General features: G+C 43.2%; 1 protein-coding gene across 4 annotated transcripts; it reads right to left on the bottom strand.

Annotated features, from left to right (window-relative positions):
• Positions 1-372: 372 nt before the first annotated feature.
• On the bottom strand, positions 373-24,433 carry pak4 (p21 protein (Cdc42/Rac)-activated kinase 4). Of its 4 annotated transcripts, XM_041045937.1 has the most exons (12): positions 24,302-24,433; positions 22,543-22,575; positions 9,891-10,127; positions 9,358-9,575; positions 8,970-9,177; positions 8,585-8,818; positions 7,833-8,285; positions 7,501-7,634; positions 6,899-7,025; positions 4,582-4,707; positions 4,359-4,493; positions 373-3,786 (listed from the first exon to the last, which is right to left on the bottom strand). In XM_041045937.1, the coding sequence occupies exons 3-12, from the start codon at positions 10,089-10,091 to the stop codon at positions 3,631-3,633; spliced, it is 1,992 nt and encodes a 663-aa protein (XP_040901871.1). In that variant the 5' UTR covers positions 10,092-10,127; positions 22,543-22,575; positions 24,302-24,433; the 3' UTR covers positions 373-3,630. The 4 variants fall into 4 exon arrangements, with proteins under 4 accessions (XP_040901871.1, XP_040901869.1, XP_040901870.1 ...); XM_041045935.1 differs by lacking the exon at positions 22,543-22,575; XM_041045936.1 differs by lacking the exons at positions 22,543-22,575; positions 24,302-24,433 and adding an exon at positions 16,289-16,582.
• Positions 24,434-24,695: the final 262 nt, after the last annotated feature.

A 24,695-nucleotide genomic window follows, 5' to 3' on the forward strand; every position in this document is an offset into this window, starting at 1 on the left:
CTAAGTCATGCATATTTTTTTGAAACCCGCAGATTCATGCTGCAAAACGCCTGCTGGCTCATCAATTGCGATTATAAATCCCCAGCAAAAAAAACAAAACAAAACAAAAACAAAAAAACAACACTGCAGGCAGAACTGTGCAAGTGTGAACAGAGCGAAAGTGCTTCTCAAACAAGAGTCAGCTTCCTACAGAGACACAGAAAGTTTACTTTTCTGAAGGAAGGGCTTTTATAAATGTAAAAATGCTATAAGAACTGAAATGTTATTATTTTATGCACCGTAAATCACCTGTAATGGAAATACTGGTTTGGGAAAACAGCCTGACAGAAAATGTATTTCGTTTTATTTGTTAATAAATTGTCTGAGATCTTATTCCTGATCTGAAACATCAGCAGATTCTGTGGTTCGTCGTTCACAAAGAGCAACGACTTTTTTTTTTTTTTTTTCATTTTGCTCAGACATGCAACAAACAGGGAAACACGTCATCGCACCGTCAGGTACCGACTCCTCAACAGTTCATGTTCCTATGCAGCTATTCAGCAGCAGTTTACAGTGACTGAGAGAGCGTTCAGCATCCGTCTATTAACTGGTGGGACAAGGACATGTGAGATCAGCACAGAGCCAGTGCTCAGTGACATGTTACCATATCCAACATGTTAAGCTCCAGTATTTAACACGCTCACTGCATGTATATGAAATGATTATCAGTGGTGGGCTGATGAAAGTCGAGCTGGGAAAACCCCCAATGAAAAGGATAAATGCTTCTGACATGATTTTTCTCTAAACTTAAACTTCACACTTTTCATGTATCCAACACTTGTTTTTTTGTTTGTTTAATCATATAATGAGCATTAAATTTGCAGAGAGCTGCTTTTGCCTGTCACTTCTGTCACTCTTACCTCATTGGCCCTTTTTCTGCCTGTGAAACCACCTGTGAAAAGAATAATGTTTCACACATTACATCACGGAAAACACGCGTCATTGTTGACTTTTACAAAAATTGTATTTGCATAAAAAGTAAAATTTGCAAAGTGAAGTCTATGTTTTTACAATACCAGTGGAATTTACAAAAATGAGACCGTGCCGGTACAGGTGCTGGAATCTCATGTCTGACAAGGTTTGTCAACACTGCAACAGATCAATGAGACATATTTGACAGAGCAGGCTTGGCTGGTCAGTAGTGGTCATGGTTTCTGGTGACACCAGAAATGAGCCTTAGTAACATGTTCGCTGTGGAAACAAGAGGCTGAGTCCTGCAGGAGTTTCTCCAAGAACCGAGACTGCTCACCTAAAAGCACAATCCAGAAACGTCTGTTGAGATGAACCCTGAGCAGCAGCACTGGAGCTGCTCATGTGCTACTCGTAAAGAAACAGAAAACTTTTGGAAGCTCTGCTGTGCGAAGCACGGGGGACACTGACAGACAAAAAACAAAACGCCAGCAGTCCTGCTTCCGGAAAAATCCCTGTGGACTAGACCTTTACTCCGTCAGAGAGCACAACCGAGGTGAGAGGAATGCCGACTCTGAGGCACTCAGTAACCACACTATCTATAACATCCATAATCTGAACAAGTGGTCTCAGCGATTTGAAAAGTGAGGAATGTCAGTGAGGGACTAATGACGTTAAACTTAGGTGAAAACTTTTCAGACGTGTGAGATGAGAAAAGCAAAGCATCATGGGAGCCTTCTCTCCCCATCACTAACAGTTGTAGAGTCAAATCAGAATCATTGTCAAGTAGTGATTGTTACTTGTTAAGGCATGAACTCATGAACACACATACATACACACACACACACGTACCTGCGCACACACCCTTACAGAAGCACACACAAACACACGCACAGCAGTAGCATCTGGTCCATAACAAACGTCGTTCCAGTCCAACAGCAGTTCACCAGCCACGTGAACAGATCTGGGATTTTCACATTAATGATCAAATGTGGACTGAGACATAAAAGGAACAACAACAAAGTCTGTATTAAAGTCTGTTTGTTTACACCTGGAGGAAAGGTAGGTAGGACAAGGGACTAAAAAACAGAGACTACAGGGAATTATTTACAATGAGCATTAGGGCCAGAGTTAGGAAAAGAAATGATCCCGGATTTCATTTTGAGAATTAAGTCAAAATATTCGGAGAAAAAAGCTGGAAAAAAGCTGCACCTCATTATCAATGAAATGAAAATGAAACCAGTGATTAGGAAGCTGACGTGCATCACAGAATGAAAATAACTCGCTGATTGCCCTAAAAGCAGCTCGTTTTCAGAGCCTTCAGTTTGTGAGGTGAGTTACCTTCATCAGCTGAAAAAAATAAAAATAAGAAAGAACAAAACCCAGCTGTTTAAAAGACAAACAAAAAAATGCTTTGATTTTTATGTTTTCTCAGGATTTTTTCTTGGACCCTTTCAGTTTTATGTGTCTTCTCATCATTTTCTCTCTGCTTCTTGTGTTTCTGCCAGTCTGAGTGACATCGTGACCACTGAGGTTAATGGTCGAACTGGTCTGGCCTAAACAAAAAAACAAAAACCATAAAATAAAATGTCTATAGTGTCTATTATCTGCATGCTGGAATAAACTGGGAGTGCAGCTTCTATCTCTCGTCGACAGTGCTTCAAAAATCCTCACATCTCACTCTAAAATAAACCAGAAAACAAATTATCATCATAATAAAACAATCACAAAACAGACGTAGTAAAACATCGAAATGGATATATCTCTCTATGTTCATTGTACTTACACAGGAAAATAAAGAGGAAGAGAAAAAAATTCATCTGTTAAAAAAAACACAACTCCAGTGTTTACCTTTTGTTTTAGTGTATGTTTTCTTCTTTACAACAGAAAGCTAGTGTTTTTATGGCTACAAGATAAAGTCCATCTGGCTCATTTCTGAGTCAAAAGAGTTCCTCCCTCAGTAGTAAGTTCTGGGTGTGGTGAGGATAGTGTCTGAGCCTGGGAACCGTCGGTAAGACAAGTTCCTGTAGTGAAGAAAGTTCGGCTTCCAGAGTGTCCAATAGTGAGATTTAAATGTTGCTCTGACTATCTCTAAAATTAGCCAACAGGCTCTCGGCTCCTTAAAAGCATCTAACTGGTGTGCAAAACCCAATCTCCACACTCAAAATCCAGGCAAGGTCCAAACGGGAAAATAAAACCAGCCACGGTCCTTAATCCTTCCAGCTCAGGCCCTTCAGTTAAAACACAGTGTTCACATGAAATCAGCTGGAATCATTCAGCAGGAAAGCTGTGGCTTCTCTGCTGTCTGTGCTCCACCTGCATGACTGAAGAGAGAGCTCACACAAACCTGCCACGAAACACTGTCATCAACAGCACTGGCAACACGTTTACACGCACACACACACACACACACACACACAAACACACACACGCCGCCTTATTGCCTCTTATTCAGGGAATACACTTCCCACAGTTCAGTGATTCACATAAGAAAAGTAGAATACTCCTGCACACCTGGTTTACGCTCACAGCACTTTTCTGAGAGCTTAGCACAAAGCACAGACCTCTCATCTTTGACCTCTGACCTCTGAGGGCCACCTCCTCTGTGTGCAGGAGTATTCTGTTCCATCTGAACCTGCACGCGCCGCCCTCCGCAGTCCGGAGGTCTTAGTGTCATACGTCTCATCTCATCCTGTTCTGCCTCATCAGAGGGACGATGCACGACGGTGGACCCGCCTTCGTCAGGAAGGGGTGTTTGAGAAGCTCACTGGCCGTGGCCCTCTGAGCCGGGTCTCGAACCAGCATCCTATCCAGGAAGCCCTTGAGCACAGGGGAGACCTGGGAGGAGATGATAAGAGACAGAGAAAAAAATATTTTTATTCTTAAACAGAATCAGGTTTTTTTTGTTTTCGTGAGATTTAGGTCAAACTGAAATACTCAGATTTCCACAGTGGACGTCTTAATCCTTTCACTGTGAAACGTTAGCCTATTGCCTTTGTGAATTACATATTATCATTTGTCAGGGTGGTGGCAGTAGTAACGGGACCGGTGCCAGAGCAGAGATAATAACAAATCAATGAAGAACAAGTGATTCAGCATTCCTTACAGATTGTGTGTCATGTCTCAACCTCAAGGCGTCTGAATAACCGTTACAAAAAAAAAAAAAAAAAAAGGCTGTAATCCAAACTTTTCCTGCGTACAAACATGTCCAACTGCAAGTTGTCTGTCCTGTCCTCTTGTAGAAGAAAGATTTTTATGTTATAATTTCAAGCAGTTAATGATTTTCTGTGCATTTGATTTTACTGTTGTGAGCGAGAAAAAGAAAGATTCCAGATGTGTCTGAAGGCAGAATGACATCTGTAACACCTGCTGCTGCTGCATACAGGTGTTCCCAGCTTTCGGCTCTGTACCTTGTGCAGGTTCTTCAGTTTGGGAGGCAGGTTGTCTCGAATCATCTTCATTGCTTTGAGCGGAGGCTCATTGAAGTATGGCGGCTCCCCATCCACCATCTCAATGACCATGATACCGAGAGACCAGATATCCACCTGGACACGGTGTGAAGAGACAGAGATGGGCTTGTTTAAATGTTCAAATGATGGTGAGGTCCCGAGGAAGATCGTTTGTGAATGTTACCTCTTGTCCATAAGGCAATCTGGATATGAGCTCTGGGGCCATCCAGTATGGTGTTCCCACCAGAGACTTTCTTCTCTGCACTTCCTTAGACACCTGGGCACAGAAACCAAAGTCTGACAGCTTCACCTGGAGACAGGAGAGAGGTGGAGGCAGAGAGGGATGAATAAAAAGAAAGAAAGATAAAAGGTACAGAAAAGCCAAGATTTTGTTTCACATAAAAGTACACAACCGTGACAGCCAATCGGTTTTTAAATATGACACCCCCCACCACCAACACCACCACCACCACCACCCTTTCTGAGAAGGTCTGTGCATGGCTGGGTATCTAGACAGAGAACCCCGCCTTTGATGTTGTCCACAAGCTGTCCTCAGATGGCCCAGAGAGAGAAATGAAACAAACCTGCTATGAGAAGTGGTTCACACATGTATGAACACACATGCACAGGCTGACGAGCTGAGCTTCAATAAGAACAAAAACAATTTGGTCAACTCACACCCTCTGATGTACGCTACCCACAACACAGGTGCATTCAGACACACAAAGAAAGACACCCACCCCACTGACGAGAAACAGCACGGGGCTTGGTTGAGTTAAACCCAGCCCAGCACCAAAACACCACATCGGCATTTCTGTGTGAACACTCAGACGTCTTCCTCAAATCAAACAGCCACTATTCTATAAACGTCTTCCAACAACTTTTACAACTTCAAATTAGACACGTCTATTTTCAGGGTTTACAAACATATGCACATCCAAAAATTCTGCAACCACAAAAGGACACAACAAATTGTGTGTAAATTTAACTTTACACAGACAGACACAGATTTTACTCCATGTTTCCATCATCCAGAGAAACAAAGATCATTTAATCTCACAGAACAGTCAGACACAATCATTTCTGTCACATTAACGCAGCTCCACTCAGATCGTTTCACCACAGAGTCACACAGAGCGTCCTCTTCAGAGTTGCCGTGCAGGCCTGCGTGGCCATGCATTCTGCTGGAGGTCGAAGCAAAGGGTGAAACCCCACACATCAAACCACTAACATTCATCAGCTGTCATCAAGGGCGCTGCGGTTTACACGTCAGCCCCATCTCAGCATCAAATGAGTGACTTGCACATCCAATTTGTGTTGTACATGCAAAAGACTCAGCAAAAAAGTTAGCATTTGAATATTACTAATGCGGACTAAGAAGTGGCAGGCGAAGCCCCCTTACCATGACCGAACAAATACCGAGAACGCAGAGAAACTGTGACAACAGTTGCTACCTGCAGTTTTCCTGTGGTTGCATTTACATCTGCACTTGCTGATTGACGGAAGGCGAGTGAATCGGTAGCAGGACGTCATACGCTGGGCTGAAAACTAGTCCCTCTGTGCCCCTAAATTCAGTGGACAAACTCATGGGCTACACCAGTCCACGCAGGAGGACTGCCTTAACACGCCGACGTTGTCTAAGTTCACAGCAACGGTGTTGCTGAGAGAACCACTGCAGAACCACACATCTACGCATTCTGCACAGGAAATAAGAAAATGGCAACATCTAACCATTTACAGTCTTAAGTAATTTGTGCCCTCATTACATCTGCATCGTGACCGAAGTGTTAGGGGCACAAACCATGCACGGGTTCGCTGACTTTGGGACTGAGTTCTCTTTTTTTGCCCTGGTGTTGCTGTGCAACCATGCAGGTTTCATTTTCTGTAGAAAGCAGAAACTGCTCGTCAACTGGCAGGAAGTGATTTGCCATCTGCCTCAGTTTTACAGTAGCGGTTAACAAGGTGGCGTTTGGTTCCCTTTTTCCAGCCAATGTTTTCCTTTTTTATTCTTGTAAAAGTGGGTCAAGTTTTGTGAGTGGCTGCTGTGCTGCACAGAGTTTGTGCACTCTGTGTGACAAACTCTGAACAGGAGCCAGAGAGGAGCAGCTCTTTGTCAACCATGTGCATGTCATAATCCACAGCTGGAGAAGCACTGGTGTGGCTGATATAATAATAACTAAGCTTGATCTTAGCGTTACTTATGTCGTGATTAATGCTGGCCTATTACACTTTTATGGTGTTAAAGTGCTGCCTCAGCTACACTGTTGTGGTTTGGCCTATAAAAGCAGGTTTGTGTTGCTACTACGGTTTTCGCTTTGCCTCTGTAAAACCGCACACTGAACTCGTCTTTGCTGTGACTGGTCAGTTCACACAGATTTTTTTCTGCACTCCTCTAACATTTTTAAAGGACGCTTCTTTTAAAACGCTACAAAAATGGTTCAGTTTTACAGCTTTAACGGCTTTTATGAGCTGCCATTCCTGCCTGAAAGTGTGGCACATACCCAACCATCATGAGTTAGGAGGATAGAGTCACTCTTAATGTCTCTGTGGATCACACCCTGCGTGTGGAGGACAGACAATGCCTTTAGGACAGACAGGCACACTGTGGCAATCTGCTCCTCATTCATCCTGGAGAAGGAAGGAGACATCAGAGAGAGACGTCAGTTTAGACCTTTCACCACTTCTGTTTTTGCAGTTTTTGCAGTCTTAGCGTTTTGTTTTTTGTTTTTTTTTTGCATGTACCAAGCACTAAGACAGGCCAGAAAAAAATATTAACTGTGTGTCTATGTTTTACTTATTGTTTATAGAAATACAGTCAGTCAAAAAAGTTGCAAATATCTGGAAAACTGTGATGTACATGAACAGATGTACTTGTTGTGAAAAATGTAAAATGACACAGGCCACGGTTGAATTTCTCTCAGTGAGGAACACATTAGGTAACACTGCCCCCTTATGGAAGAAAAGACTTTAGGTGAGTCAGGGATTTAATGAGGGAAATTTACAGCAGGACAGACAAAAGGTTTAAATCACGTGAAAACATACTGGATTACACGGACTACAAGGTCATGTACCAACCCACAATGGCTAAAGGCCTGATGATTACCTGGTGTGTGTCACAATGTCAGTGAGAGCCCCTCCCTCCAGGAACTCCATGACAACCCAGAGCTCGTCTCCCACCAGGTAACTGTTGTACATCTCCACCACGTTCTCATGGTGATAGTCCCGCATGATCACCACCTGTAGTGACCAGGGAAACAGAGGGACACACCATCAGGATATAATTACATTGCCTGTGTACTCGAACCTTTCTGCTGACAGCGGCTCGGACTCTTCTGTGACACGTGTCACTTCACGTGTAAAGGCTGCAGGAGATAGCTGAGTTGTTCTGAACCACTGTGTTTACCAAACAGCATCAGCTAGATCGTGAACTCTTACCTCGTTGAAGAGGAGTTCTCTGCGTTGTTGTTTCCTCAGATCCATCTTCTTCACAGCAACCAGTTTCCCTGTGGTCTTCACTGTGGCTATGCACACGATTCCTGTGGACCCCTCCCCTATCTTAATGTAGTGGTCCAGGTAGGTCCGCGGATCGCCAGGATCCACCACCATCTGTAACGCGGCTCTGAACTGCTCATGGGAAACCCTCTGGGGCTCCCTCTGTGGTGAGCGGCCCTGGGACGGAGCCCCTGACGCCAGTGGCCCAGAGGGTGCTGGGGGCCGTGGAGCTGGAATGTTGGGGTGAGGAGTGTGTGGGTGCTGGTGGGCCTCCGGGGTCAGGCTGGGGTGGGAAGTGTGGTGAGGGTGAGGGTGGCTTACAGGGGGCTTGGAGGAACCTCGGGCGGAGCCACTAGAGGGACCATTTTGAGGGGAAGATTCGTGGTGTCGAACCGGCTGGAAGAAGGAGACAAGAACGTCACAAACTCTTTTCAGGGTTGGCACTGCAGTGAGTTATTTCTTTATAACTTACACCATAAACATCAGTAACAGCTTTCAGAGGAGAGAACCAGGACAGAAGCAGCTAAAACTGACCCGGAGAACAAAGAGCACGGGAACAACAGCGATCACTCCTCAGTCAGCGGCTCCATTTGCACCTGTCTGCCTGTTTCTCTCAGTCAACAGCTTTCCTCAGAGCTGGTCCCGTCCTGATTGGGAACCGATGCCTGTCTTTCTGTTCATGCTGATGTTCCTACCTGTCCTGTGGGGCTGCGTCCGCCCTCGCTGTCTGTCCTTGGGTAGGTGTTAAATGGCCGTGTAGTCTGTTGGGCGGTCTTAATCACCCCCTCTGTAACTGGCAGGTTTGGGGTGCGAATGTTGGGCCCAGAGAGAGGCCTCTTGTCCCTGGGAGACTGAGGGCTGCCATCGCGCATCATGTAGCTTGACTTTGGCCTGTGATCACTGGGTTGATCCCTGCGGACCACCTGCTCCTGAGAAGATACGGGGATGGGTGAAAGATGGAGGGATTATTGCAAAGTATGCAAAGAATAATGGATATAAGAAATCAACAGCTGCCATTTTATTTAGAGTGACAGAAACAAGGCTAAGACAATGACTGCAGGGTTCATCTTCAGTCCTTACCTGGTCCCGGTCCCGGTGTTCTCTGTCTCTATGAGGGGGAGGGGGAGGGCCGGAGCCTGGTCTGTCCCTGTGGGACCTGCTGGGCTCCTGACCCCTTGGCTGTTGTTGGGGCCGGCCCTGTACTCCCTCGTCCCTCTGAGACGGACGGACTGCACGCTGACCCTTGCCGGGGTCTCCTCCGCTCTGGTGTTCTGGTCTGGGTCGGTCTCTGAGAAGACAAGTGATGCGTGGATCAGTACAGACACCTTTTGTGTAACAGCTCATGGGCTTGTAGTGACAAAAACTCTTTCTTCCTGTGTCCGGACAGGAACAGGAAACAAGCAGAGATAAATACACAGTTATTTAACTTCTCAAGTTTCTTTTTGTTTGCCTGGAGCTCAGTCATTACCTGTCTTGTCTGTCTGGGTGTGAGTAGTGTCTGTGATGAGGATCTCCATTCTCCTGTCCCCCTCCTCCTCCTCCTGAAGAGCTAGAGTCCCTGCGAGGCTGGATGGGAGGGCTGCCCCTTCGCAGGGAGTTGGAGCGAGTCACAGACATGGTGTCAAACTCATCCAACAGCCAGGTCAGAGAGCCATCCACTGCCATCTTGTTGCCACGTACAATTGTCTGGAGATTTTGTGGAGGAAAAAAAATTAAAGCAGATAGTGGCTGACAGGATGGGAGGTTGAATTTTCTTTAGTTTTGTCTTTAGTCAAAGTAGATGCACTATCAATTTATACTACAGATATTTGGTGATTCTGTCCAAAGACAGGTTCAGCTAAGACTTTTAATTAGTATCTCCAAATGACTTAGTAACATGGTAACATAAACTTTCCTTAGCTAAAGATTAGTTTCAACTTTATTGTCATTACACATGTACAAGGACAGGGTAACGAAATGCAGTAAATACTTGTTTGTTGATTTAATTATCAGGCATCCCACCTTGCGCGGCTCTACAGTAGTGATAACAGTCACGTCGATGAAGGGTTTGGGCCTTTTGGCCGTGTCTTCGATGAGCGACTGCCATTGCCGCGGCAACCCAACGAACTTCTGCTCCTGTTCATCAAAGTCTGTATGTACGCGGTGCTCAAAGTTGGATGGAGCTGAGATCTGGATACGAGACTTCTTCTTTTTGGTGAACATGATGGCGGCTGAGGCAGCTGTGGCCTAGCATCAGACCTGCACGGAGGGAGGAGGACAGAGAGGAGTTTTAGCAGGAAAGACTGTAGAAAAAATTCAAATGTCAACATCCTGCTTTGTCTGTGTGTTTCAGCATATATAGTACCATCCAGCTGGCGTATTTTTATCAGCCCAGTGGCATTTTATCAGCTGTGACCTCTGGCTGAAGGTCAGCAACAGGCTCAACAATAGGCTCAACAATAGGCTCGCCGCTTTCCTCCCATTATTAATGCTCCTGTTCCGGCATTTTCTAATGGTCATAACAGCACAGCCACCCCCGTGGGGCATAACAATCCAGGCAACTTCCAAATAACAGACAAAACATCAGAGTAGCATCTTCAATAAGACCTTTCATCATCATCATCATCATCCTCTGCTGCTTTTCTCACTGTCTCAACCCCACTGTGACTACCACAGTTCAGCTGTCCCTCTGTGTTGTATATACACAGTCCCGTGTGCTGCTGACAGTTCACGTTCTGCCACACAACACTGATGCACACTCTATTCTGGACTTTGCTGTATTTAAAAATAAATTCTGATGTGAACTCATCAGAGTGGGAGGACGCGTCTGAGAACTTTTCTCAGGCTCGTTATCTACACACACTGCACGGTGACACTTTCCTTTTAGGACGACTTGATATTTGGCAGGCTCAACAGGACTCTGATTCGAGTGGGTGGTGCTGTGGGTTCAAACCAAAACAACTGCACCACTAATATTTTCACTCGTCCATTCACTGTCTGTCAACTAGACACCCGTAACACCACAGTCCAACACAACCACAAGGTACAGCCTAAAAACAAGTGCCATAAAACTGATTCAACACCTCGTTTGCATGGGCCTTTTTTTCCTTTTTTTGCTATGTAATGTCAACACAAGCTAGAAAAATAAGTAGCACAAATTCTGTATTTCATACATAACTCTAAGTCTCTCTCAAACTTGCTGCTTTGTCAGTGGGTATCAAAAGAGACTCCAGTAGTCAAACAGAGCCTTGCTAGCGATGAGTGTGTTACAAGCAGAACCAGGCCCATCTGTGCAGCTGAGGAGAGGGGGGCATCAGGGGAGGTGTGGCAGTCGGCCTGTTAAATTCTCTTTTTGATTTCTTAGAAAACACTGTGTCCAACTCAGCCCATTTACTTCTGAAAAGAAAAGAACAATAAACCAGGCGAAGTCGAAAACAAGGTAATGATGCAGGGATGTGAGTAGCAGAAAGGGTCAGGGGGATGGCGTACGGGTGGGCTGAGCGAGGGGGGGGCCGATCTGGGCGGGTCACAAGTTAGAGGGCATGAGTCATGCTGCCAGGCTCGGTGTGCACTGTTAATAAAGCCTTTCACAGCAGGAGCGTTTCAAGTCTAGCACGACACACCCAGGAACACAATGAGAAAAGAGAGGTTCGCTGCCAAAAACACAGCCTCGACAGCACCGACACAGAACTTCAACACAACGCTCTACCACAAACAGCACAAAGAAACCAGCATGAATATATAGATTCATTTGATTGTTATTACGTGGTGCAAAGCCAGCAAGACAGTGTAAGACATAGAACGTTTCACTTCCAATATTATTTTGGATTTATGCATTCATGCACAGTTGCAGAGGAGAATGGGAGTGGTTAAGAAGGAAGAAAAGAGCGCAGCTCATATCCTTAAGCATGGTGTATTTATTGCACAGCTTAATTACTGGCTTTGCTTACAAATGACTTTACTCTCTAACGTCATAGCATTTTAATGAGAACACAGAATGAAAATCTGTGTTCTCCATCGCTCTTTGGTGAATAAAACAAATTTTCAGCACTTTTTTTTTACATCTTATCACACGCAGGCATTTTTCAAATACACCTAACAAAATGTTAATCTACTGATGCAATGCCTGGAACCTCAAAGTAGAGAAGTGCATTCATGCCATAAAGTCGTCCAAGCTACAATAACACAGTGTCGTTAGTTCCTTATTAAGATTCATCTTCAGTTATTTCTCTGGAAAATAAAAACAGGGTTCAACTCCACCCAGCGCCCAGCTCTAGGGTTTGTTGCCATTAGAAAACTTTCTCATAACAGCAAGGTTACAACACGAGTGATAAATGCCTCATTCCACTCATAATGAGTCTGGTGACAACAGGGGAGAGGCATATAAATCAGTGCAGAGGCCTATCACTGCAACTCAACTGAGACAGCGATACAGCCAATCAATGCATCTGAACTCTGGAACACAGAGTAACTATAGACTGAAAGCTGGAAGCGATTAATGAGGAGGTGACTGAAGAAATGATATTACCTACAGAGGGATGATAACATAAACCAATATGTATATACACCCTATGATTAGATATACTATTGGCAAGATGTGAACAGCTAGGGCTGAAAGTTAATGGCTTAAGTCATAATATTTTATTGAAAACAGAAGGAGCTTCAACGGACAGTAAATCAGTAGGAAAAGCTGTCAGGATGGGGCTGTGAATGACACTGAGTGTCTCACTTTCACAGACGGCGGTCTGGCCGTGAATCATGGAGTACTGTGGCTTTCAAATCCTGAGCTTTTTGCTGCAGCTTAAGATATCTGGAACTGTGAGTCGTTACAAGGTTGTGGACAAAAAAATAAATAAATAAATAATCAAGGTTTTACTGCTGCTGTCAAGAGCCAAGAAACAATAAGGTTTAAATGTACTGAAGACCCAGTGACAAACAGAACACAGATTACAGAGCTCTAACCGCAAAGACCCTGCTTAATTTAAAAGAGAGCTTTATTCACTAGGTGGCAAGCACATGGTTAACTGTAGCATCAATAAACAATACTGTGAGGGTAGACATGGAGGGTTTTAAAAGACAAAGTGAGTCTGGATATGTAAGTAGGTGTAGCTCACTCAAATGATGGTAAATCCACAGGCAGCGTGAGGGAATAATAACAACTGGGATGTGAAGAAAATGATAGCAGCGGGCTACAAGTTGGTGATTCCACCTATTCAGCTTAGCATGCTATCAAAGTGTGAGCATGTGAATAAGTGCACACTGAAGTAGATTACTGAAGTAATGTTTATTATTTGTGCCTGATTATCACTGCTTTTAATATAAACTGGTTACAAAATAAAAACAACAAAACAAACATAAAGCACCAGCTTTGGACCAACACTGTTAGAGGAACAGGTCAGCTCCAGGCATACAGATCAGGAGGTTGATTTACAGCTGCAGCAGGTGTGCTGTGATGTCCCCACCCCCACAAACCACGACATCCCTGGGGCTCAGCTGCCCATACTCCCCTCCATATCCCCATCATCATAAAACAGGAAACGCTGTGTGAGAAACAGTGTCAGGTGAATGGGAGCAACAGGTGTTTTTAAAGAATAAAAGGCCACATTAAACCGTTTTGCACCTTTCTACACAGTAACCTGAAATTAATTTAATCATTCTGAGACCTGTTCACATATATAGACCCCCTGTTGTTCAACACTGTTCCAGTAAATCAGTAGTATTTTGCTAAAGATGTGATTACTGAATATTACTGATAAATGTGTGACAGTCCACACAGAAAGCTAAAAAAAAGGTCTGGAGTCAAGGTATAAATTATATTCTACTAATGGGATCTGGCCTCAGACAGAAACATCTGTCAACCTGAAGCTAAAACAGTAAGAGCTGCACTGCTGCTCCCTGCTAACCCACACAAACAGTGTTAATGCTCTCACACAGATCAAACCAGGCGGGGCCCCTCCTCTCATAGAGAAAAGCAAGCAGATCCCGCCTTGAACACAACAATTACTGTAGTTATAGCTTCCCAGTGTTTTCCCCTCCCACTCAGAATCTGTCACTCTGTCATCATCACCTCTCCCTCTCCACCCTCAATCCAACCCCTTCTGCCTCCCTCTACCCCCCACCATTCCCCTCCATCTCTCCCTCTGCTCTCCTTCCCCCTTTAACAGTCTCCCACCCTTCTCCCATTTTCCCCTTATGTCTCGGGCCCCACTCTCTCTCCTTGCATTGCTCCACTACCACTCACGTATGCCTGGCTGAACAGTGAGAAAGCCTGTCCAGTCAGTGGGCCAGAGCCAGGCTGATGAGCTCTGGATGAAGCTGCTGTCCTCTGGCCTGATTCAAGTATTGTTTGTACATGGGTGGTCTGTACTCAGAAAGACATCATCAGCCACAACAAGGCAAATAAACCCATGTGGTAAATTACAAAATATGAGTAAAAACTAAATCTGTCCAGACTAGCTCTTGCTGAGCAAATCTCCCCTTCAATATATTGTATTATAAGTTCTGATGTCTCAAAACATAGCATGGACTGAATACTGACTCCTGACTAGTTCCTTTGTCTAATGCAAAACTCAGTTGTTTTTAGACCTTGAGAATACATGTAATTAATGCACAGAAACCCTCTGATTTAAATACAGGCCACAATGTTAAATTCCAAAAATTTACAGCCAACCACATCCAGAATCGAGGCAATAAATAGGCTCTAAATGATGGCTGGTGACACGTTAAAGCAAATGTTAGAGTACACATCTACAAAAAAAAAGCCATTACCAGTGTTTGTCAGGTGGCAATTTCCCACACTATATTTAATCCAGAATTTTATTTACCTAAATGGCGGCCTGAGGTGGCGTTCACCAAAGCAAAGCAATGAAAACACAGGTATTAGCTCTTCAACGCGACGGAACACAGAGACACAGATTTAGAAAGCGAGATGCCAAACGGCAGACAGCAGTGTTCAGGTCACCATTGTTGTTGTGCTCTTACAGTAGCTTGCTGGTGCTGAATCAGGGGTGATAATAGCCTGTTCTCTCACACTACTGCAAACACACACACACACCGACACAGAGGACAACACCTCTCTCCCAGCGTTTCCCAGATTTATAAAGTGCTGTGCAAACACACTGTACACTGTGCGACCTTGGAGCCACTGACTGTTCCAACCAGAGTCAGCCTGTTCACAACAGTGTGTGTGTGTGTGTGGCAGACTCAGTTTCTGCATTACACAGAGTGGGCCTGTTTACATCTGTCTACTATTATCGTAAATGAGGTAGTTAAGATACAGAACTGGATGCTCTGACGTTATGAGCTCTCACATTTAACAACAGGTAACATCAGTCATTTCAACACAGCACATACACACAGACAGGATCGTCTGGTCCAAACACACTTATGGATTATGCTCCTGATCATTAAGAGTCCCATGTTAAAGCTGCATTTCACTGTCTTAAAACCAGGACTTTCAATGGAGATCCCTCTGTCATGTTACTGAATCCCATCCATTCATTATCAGATTTATTTAGGTTTAGATCTCAGCACTTCTAAGCAATCTGACATTTTTAATAAATTAATCATGAGAGCTAAATCTCTGATATTGAAATTAAAAGTGTAAGTTTTGTGAGTATTGATATTGGATCCAAAACCAGCTATCAGAAGCCAATCCTACATTCTATAATTAATAATTAATACATTTATGTCAGATATACTTAAACCATATTCTGCCATGCTTCAACTGTAGACTCTCAAACAAGCAGACAAATGATCGAGCACTGGCAACCAAGCGCCCCATCCTCTCAGTGTCTCTCTCACGCTAGGAAGTCCTTTTGTAAAACAACTATAATAATAAAATGTATGAAGCAAACTTCCTGGACATAAGAGCACAAGTACCAACTGTCCCACTGAGTTTGAACACAAAGACACTGGGTAACAGCTAAAATCTGCCCCCTCCCCATCTCCATGTGTCACCAACACTTGTGCAAAGAGAGACAGATCACCCGGATAGCTGAGTGCAACAGCTGTCTTGACAGTCAAAAATCCTCAATGGGAGGTTTGAATGGCGATAGTGAGGGAGAAGAGGGAGGAGAGTTAACAGAGTCAGTCAGTTCCCAGCAGCCCAACAGAGCTCGTCTGCGTCAAACAGAAATCATCCCTCGCTCGCTCGCTGCTTGGTTTCTCACTAACCCCCCTTCACACAAAGCAAACAATAAAGTTATTATGTTTTTTTTTCTGACTCACAGTTAATCCGTGCTGTGAGATTTCAACAACAGAGTTTTGTTTTTGTGGCCCAGATTAACTTTCGCTCGGTCCCGGCAAAGCAGCACCGACCGATCACAAGTTTTAACAAAACATTCAGCTCTCAACTCGTTTGCAAGTTAAAACGCAGAACGGCGACATGAGCGTGGGTAAAACCGGCCGGCGATACTCACGGTCAGTCTCACGCTCTCCTTCAGCCTGCAGCAACACGCTATCCACCTGATCTCATGTCGGAAACGCAGCCGCGGACGGAGGGAAAAACACAGACTCCCCTGCAGCAACAAAGTTGTTTCCGCGATCAAATTCAACTCGTCGGGAGCACGTTAAACCGTCGGAAGCGTCGTTACGTCCTCACAACAACAAAAAAACAAAAACAAACCCGAAACGGCCGCGGTTACAGACAATGGACGTTAGTGTGTAAACACACTCGAATACGGACAAGACAAAGTCCCGTAGCTCTGGGCTGTAAATACAAAGTGTGTCGCATTCCTATGGTTTCAGCAAAACGCGGCCCAGTATCATGACGTCACGGGGGGTGGGGGGGGGGGGGTTAGCACGCGCCTGTTAGCAACTTCATGTCCTGTCACATGTCTTTAGCCAAAAGTTATGCAAGCGTATAAATAAAGTTATGATTTTAAAAAGCCTTTCCTTCATTCCTTTCCCCGTCTGCAGTAGTCCACACATCATGAATCTGCCATGACAGGTGTGTGTTGTTACCTGTCAGGTGATGTGGCTCTGACTATTCCACGTCGTTTTCCCGGGTTGATTTCAGATAATTTCATCAGCGATTCATCTGCTGACTATTAAATGTTCAAATGTCTATAAAATGTGATGTAAAATGAAAAATGTTTCAATCACAATTTTCTGAATTTTCTCTCCAGATGTTTTGTTTTATCCAACCAACAGTTACTGTTAATAACCTGGGTCTCTGCAGTCTTCACCAAATTTGCAATCTATTTAAGGCTTTTTAAGGCCGCATTAATGTCACCGCGAAAATTTTTATTGTGGACCCAAAATTAAATTTATTTATATTTATATTTATAGGTACTGCAGTGTTTGACACAGGGCGGAGAGGTGGCAGAGACTGAAAGTCCACAAAAAAAGGATTAGACATGCACAGGATGGAACTGTTCCACCAGTCTCATTTGTAGTTTATAGATGTCTCCCAACAGCTGCAACCACACACAAAAAAAAGCTACAACTAATGTTAGAGTGAAAGCCAGGCAAGCCAAAATATTAAAGACCTTCGTGAAAGAAATTTAAGCTGTTTTAATACCTTCTAAGAATGTTTTTAGGAAACTGAATTCAATGCTTTTTAAGACTTTTCAATACCCGCAGATAAGAATTAATTTGGGACATTTTTACTAGAAAAAAAAAAACTTAATAAAATATTTAATTAACTGGTAACTTATAATTTTTTTGTTGTTTCAGGACTTATATATATATATATTTACTGCTTCAATAATAAATGGCACATGGAATTCCTAAAATAACTGAGTGGTTATTCAGTTCATGAATTATCAAGTGAAGCAAACAAAGGGGGTGGATAATGAAACATTCTTCTTCGTTGCATCTCCAGTGAGTAATTTAGGTTAATGAGAATTAACTCTTTATGTGCATTGTTTTTTTGCTTCTGTCACATGACAACGTGACTCATTTTGGCAAAACAGGCTCTGACAGTATGGCTCAAATTACTGCTATTCTTAGTAGTCTGATCACGGCAGGCTATTGTGAAATACCATGTCTGCCCGCCAATATAAACAGATCCATCACCGGAGACACAAAGATAGAGAGTCAAAGCTGAGTGACAAAACACATAATCCCAAACGCAACAAACTTTCAGGAAGGCTGACCGAGGACCTATGTTAGCATTGTTGTTTTAATCACATACGTAAATGCAGCTTGGTGGGAAAAGGAATTGATTTTTGACTTTGTGTCACACTTTGCTGCTGCAAATCTACACAGTACAAATACTTTCCTGATTTTAACACACATCAGATTGAACCAGGAGAGCAAAGACATACTTCAGAGGAAACGTAACATCAAAACAGTCATCAAACCGCATGCGATCAGTCTATAATAAGAGTAGTTCCTTATCAAAGCCAGCCTAAGTGAGTACTGCAAAACATTTTGTTTCATTATCTATTATCTACTATCTTACAGACTGCGAGGTGTTCACTTTGAAAAGGCTTGTTGACTTTCCTTTGAGAGTAACAAGAAAAAAAAGAAAAGAAAAACAGGAACAGGTCCGCTCAATATATCAAAGCCAGAAACGCACGAACCGGCCAATCCCGAGGCAGAGTTCAAACAAAGCACGCAGTGTTGCAGCCAATAAGTGCCGATTTCTAGAGGCAGGTTGTGGAATGTGGAAAGGTCAGTGATAAAGACAGCAGAGAGGGCTCTATGCAGAGCGCATACATATTTCAGCACACACACACACACACACACAGGGAACACCGGGTAGTCTGACTGTGCACAGGACCTTTGGACCTTCACCTGCCCTGCACTTAGACACTGATACACAAAAATGTTTTCGTCAAGTTCACTGGAAGAAGTTAACGAAGTACAAGTACAAGTCCAAGGATGAATGGGATGTTAGAGGTCACCTCACAAAACACTGACGAAACATTTAAAAAGACAGAGAGATCAAGGACACACGGCAACGCTCACACAAAGATGCTATCATCTGCTCTATAACGAGCTTGAGCACGGCTACTGGTGCACACTAACAAAGGTTTTGTGACAGTCAAGACAAAGCCTCCAAAACGCAGTCTGACAGTTTAAATGACAAATCACTGTACCACGCAGTGACAGTTTCATCACATAAATCTGATAAATTGAAAGAATATGACATGGGACCAATTTTGGATTTGAAATTAACATAAAAATGAAAATACTTTGAGGCCCAGAATATGAGGAAAGAAATGAATGTATATATGTTGTTATTCACAAAGAACAAGCACGCCCTAAATCATGAGCAACCACGATCACCGCCTTGACGTGTGTTTTCTGATATTCCTTCCTTCTGTAACTTAAAAAAAAAGATGCACCATGGACAGAGGCAGCATAAATGTCTATATCTTCATATAGAACAATTTGGCAGGTGTTGGTGTCCCACAAACACAAGGTACTACTGTGCAATGTTAGAGTTATGTTAAACATGCAAGTGCACTGTGAAAAGCATGATTCAGTGCAGCACCAGCCATCAGCTTTAGCACCAACATGTTGTTGGCATCCTGTCAAAAACAGAGACGGTGAGGTGATGTTGTTGTGAAGAAGTCAAACATCACATCAATCTCCCCTGTCATTAGTGAGACCAGTCATCACTCCATCATATGGTCTGAGATTTACTGTCTGCAAGAAGTTCTGCCAAATACAACAAATTAGTGAATGTTGTTCAGGCCTGAGACAAAGTGGAGGTAAGAAATTGTGACCAGATGGTAAATATCCTTGTAACACTGGCTGTGAACATATGGGTAAGTAAAGTGACTGGTAAACACTCTTCTCCTACGCTCAGAAACACACACACATCTCTCTATAAAAGCAAAATAACATTTTTATTGATCTTAAAGATTGGTCATCAGTACTTGAAGGAATACATGACAGTGGATCCTGATTCAACAGCAGTCGTAAGAAAAAAAAACTGTCTATTTACAGACAGAGAACGGCAACAAAAGTCCTGCATGTGTCATCCAGAATCTCCGAGCGTTGTGAGAGTGCAAAAACACAAACAAAAAAAAGATTTTTTCCCCCTTGTTTCACCTCCCACTATAACATAATGCCATTCTCTAGCATTGCAACACGCATACAGCTGAAGTGAAACGCAGCTACCATCCAGAACTCTCTTTGTATTGTGTTGGTGTGTGTGTGTGTGTGTGTGTGTTTGTGAAACCTCCATATCACCAGGGAGGTGCAGGCCCAAGCCTGATTTTTTTTTTTCAGCTGAAATTAAAACAGCTGTGCATGAAAAAAACAAAAGAAAAGAAAACTCTTCACTCTGCTTCTGTGTTCAAAGATAGAGAGACACAGTGAAGGACAACAAAGAGTTCAGCCTGAGCAAAGTGAGGCGGAGGCTCCACTGCTGGATTAGAAACTTACCAACAGCAGAAGCATTTTAGTGCAGCAATGATTATTTTCATTATTAATTAATCTGAACAAAAGATAAACAATGTGTGCATTAAATTCTAATGATTTAACATATTCATACAGGAACCATATTTAAAATTCAGCCGGGTCTCCCTACTGTTTCGGCCCATACGTAGCCTTGATAACAGATGGGTTCGTCAAATTCATCAGATTTTTTCACAATATTTTTTACCTCTGTACTCTCTGCTGTACTCCACGATGGCCTGAAACCCTGCCGTGATGGCTGGAACTATGACTCAAAAATAGGCCTTGTTATTGTTATGATTTTTTAATTCATGAAGTATTCTTGCCTCTGTTCCTGAGCACCTAGAGGGTTGTGTTGATGTTGGCTGCTGCAGTCATTCCAGAGAGGATTTTTTTTTTCCCTCTAAGGCAATAAGCCTGCCCCCTTCTCCCTTCTACAGAGAAGAATCATAATGTCGGGTCTGATTTGACCCTCAGCATGTTTTTTTTCTTTTTTTGTGTGTTCAATCCCTTCTTTTTCCCACCCAGGGTTTATTTAATCCGTTTCCAGACAGCTAAGTTGGATCCTCTGTCTCCAGACCCTTTTAAGTTGTTTTTTTTAAGGGGGCTGAATACAGTGGGCAATGTCGTGGATAATTTTTTAGTCAGTGAGCAACTGCGGCTATTTTATGTAGATCTTTCTTGTTTCTGTACATATAAATACTATAATATGTATGGTTTGATTAACTATCTTGTTTAAGAAAGAAAGAAATCAAGGAATTAACCAGACAATAACCAAATGCAAAACACAATAAGAAGCAAAGAATGAAAGAAAAGTTCATCCACACAAAGTTTGTCTTGCTCTCTTTTCCAAACCATTTTTCTTTATCACTCCCCTGGTATGAGGTGGAGTGTGTTTTTTTTTTTGTTTTTTTTTTAACTCGGTGCTCCACTGGTGTTTTCAGCCTTTAGCAGAATCTGGTCCAGTGTTGGCTCAGCACCTGGCCTCCTCCCTTCATTCTCCACAAACAATCAGACCTACCTGCACGCAGAGAACAAGTATCTACTTTCATCTCGCTCTCTTCTCTTCACCCTCACCCATATCACTCGACTCCATTTCTCTCTCAAACACACACAGTCAACCCCCCCTTCTTCTTTTTTTTAAGCCAATGCCATCTTTTTCTGTGAAACCTGATACCAGGAGACAGATAAGAGACTTTTAATGTTTCCATGCTTGCTCATCCACTACAGCGCAAACTCAACCAACAAGGACACAAAGAGGACAGTACAGAACTGAAGAGAAGGATGGGAGGGGTAACTGCAACTGCAAATCTAGATACGAATCACAGAGAACGAGTTAAAGCTCATTTCATTATCAAATTAGATTAATTTCATGTGATAAAGCTTTAGACATGATTATAAAAGACCATCACAAATTACCAGAGATCAAACCTGTGTTAAAATTATTCACCCAGTCTAACCAGCAGCCAAGCTGCTCTTGGCTTTCTGAGGCTGTAACTTCAGAAAGCTGAGCTTCAGAAAGCTAGTCAGTTTATCAGCTGATAAATAAAGACTGAATCACACACTTTTTCAATAATTAACAAGTTACAATTCACTGATGAATTGCAATTTAAAAACTGAAAAACACATTCCCTTATATGTCTACCACCTGTTATGCAATTGAAAGGAAAAAGTAATCTTACAAAACCTAAATTTCATGAAAAGCTCACAGAGGGAAACATGGTGGCTGCTCTCTCAGCAAGCTTCTGATTTTTAGGAAACATGTTTTGACTCAACCCTCACACCAGAAAATTATATTTTCTCTTTCAACACAGTCTCTCAGTAACAAGGAAACCAAAGCAGAAAATGTGACTAACGCTGCTTGTTAATAAATTACCACACACGACTCTTGCAGTAACCAAGCATATGAAGGGTGATTGCTAATATGATCATTCACAGCTTTAGCCTCTAGCTGCCATCTCACATGTCAACATGAAAGCTGTTTGGAGTTCATGGAAGATTTCTGACCAGCAGCTGTGTTTGCCTCTCTCTCTCTCTCTGTGATGGACCCTCAGGTCAACTCACATCAAACTAACGATAACATTCCTCCTGCCATCAGCTCTGCCCCCTGCTGGACACGTCTGTCAACAGACATCTACTGTTCCTGATTGAAAGAAATTACAGGAAACAAGGGAGAGAGGGAGAGAGAGAGAGAGAGAGAGAGAGAGAGAGAGAGAGAGATGCAACAGGAAACAGTACAACAGGAAATCATTTTGAAATCAGGGTGCTCTGTCGCACCTAACTTTTTAGGACCTGAACCATCTTGTTGTCTACTTACAGCTCATGTTCCTTTTCTGAGGGACCAGCTAAACTGTTAAGAGAGAAGAAAGCATTTTTATTCAGGTCCATTCTGCAGCCTCCAGAGTTCCACAGATCCCTTCAATATTACTACTGTTTCTAAACAGCAGGAAGGGAAGCTAAAGTTAAGTGAAGCCTTCTGTCTGGATGAGACAGGAAAAAGCATATTGCTATTGAAGCCCTAATTTATGCAAAACAAGCAACAGAAAGTTATTATGTTTTCCACAGGTTTGACGATGGGAAGCCAAATGCTTATTTGGCTATCACAGATATGGATGTGGTTCATTAAACATCTGGTTTGAATATATTAAACAGGCGGAGGAATGTTTAATCAAGCATCGTGTTTTTCCTGATTGATTCATTTAATTTTTACCTGTTAGCTCCTCTTTCTACACTTCAGATAATCTGAATTCTTCAACAGCTACCACCAAACAGGAAGAATCCAGAAGAAGGTGCTACTTATACCAGCAGTATGAGGCTGGATAAAGAGATTCACATGTAAACAACCTCACTTACATTAGCACAACGAATTCCATACATGTAGCAGCCCATTCCTCATTTAGTTGCTAATTTGACAGTTGTAGCATACCCAAGTAAAATCAGCTAAGTATCAGCAGCACAAGTAATATTACATTACAACAATATAACTTATCAAAGATCAACTCGGTACGCTGAGATCAGACAGTATGCTGATCAGCCAGTGCAACCTCTGTCATCTGAGCTGTGGCTCCTGGTGATCTGCCAACCTGACATCCAGTTGCTTCCTCATACAGTTATCCTTTCTGAATAACTGGCTACTTGGATTTGCTAAGAGTGCTTGCTGCTCGGGGTACAGTGTGTATGCGAGGGAGAAGAGTGACCTCTCCATACAGCTCTGGCATCCCAGGAATGTGTGGTGTGCCCGGCACTAGTAACTGCACACAAAATCTCTTTTCCACACATGAAAGCATCGTGCCTAACACACACACATATGCATGTCTGCCAGGGTGAGGGAGGAAAAACATGAGAGACCAGAGAATGAGGACAAACGACTTGTTCAATAAAAAGTGGGGCCAGGGAGCGGAGATAGCGATTTAATTACCTCTCAGACAGACAATATCCTTTTTCCTCCTTCAGTCTGCCCAGGCCGTGCAGGGCTGAGACACACAACCGTTTCTGACTCACAGGTGAAAATGAAAGTTCATCATGTTCGTGATTAACAGGAACCGGTTAAACTTACCGGGACATACGCACTGCAAAATCACTCAGGGAGAAATTACAATGAAAACAAGGCGGTCGCGGTGTTTCGTGATAGCTAGCCGAAAGATAAGAAAAGACAATGTTACCAGAACCAGGCCGTCTCCTGGATTTGCCTTTAAGCCGTCCAGCTTAGGGGGTCTTAGCAAAGAAACAGCCGTAACGCAAAATTAGCTTGGTTTGGTGTCGAGACCTGCGGCTTTTAATTGTTCAACAACTTTCACAAGTGACTCGCCGGCACCTTGAATCTTGGTCATACGTCGAAAACAACCGGCTTTACATTTCACTGTAAAGGTATTCTCATAGCACATAACTTAACAAACACACACACACACACACCAGACAGAGGATGGTCTCTGGTCTCTTCAAACCCATTCTGGCCAGACCTGAAAGCAGCTAACGTTAGCCACAGTTAGCAGCTAAACGGGGGAGCAGAGACGCGCCACAAGCTAGCGCACAACACGCCTTAACTACAATATTTAGAGTCAACTGTGCTTACTCACCCCGAAAGTCCCAGGAAAACTTTTTCTACTGCCGCCGCGGGGTGGAAATGAACTTTCCTCCGTTTGAAAGAGCAGGAGTGGGCCAACTTTGGGCAAACTGTGTGACATTAGCCGAAGTCTCACTTTCCCGACGCCATGTTGAACGAGGGGGGAAAATACTACATCCGGGAAACTGCAGCCAAGCACCATGGCAACCGAGTCTGCGACGGGCCCATAGACATAGTACTATATATTATTTGTTTAGGTTAAAATATAAATAAAAAATAAAACTAAAACTAAACTTTGTATGAGCCAGGGGAATCCATTAACTTCATCGAAGACCATCCATACGGAAGAGGATTAGGGCCGCGCGTGGAAACAAAAATAAGAAAAATAAAGAAAAAGTTTCTTTATT

The sequence above is a fragment of the Toxotes jaculatrix genome, chromosome 9 (assembly GCF_017976425.1).
Source record: "Toxotes jaculatrix isolate fToxJac2 chromosome 9, fToxJac2.pri, whole genome shotgun sequence".
In the NCBI taxonomy this organism is placed as follows: Eukaryota; Metazoa; Chordata; class Actinopteri; family Toxotidae; genus Toxotes; species Toxotes jaculatrix.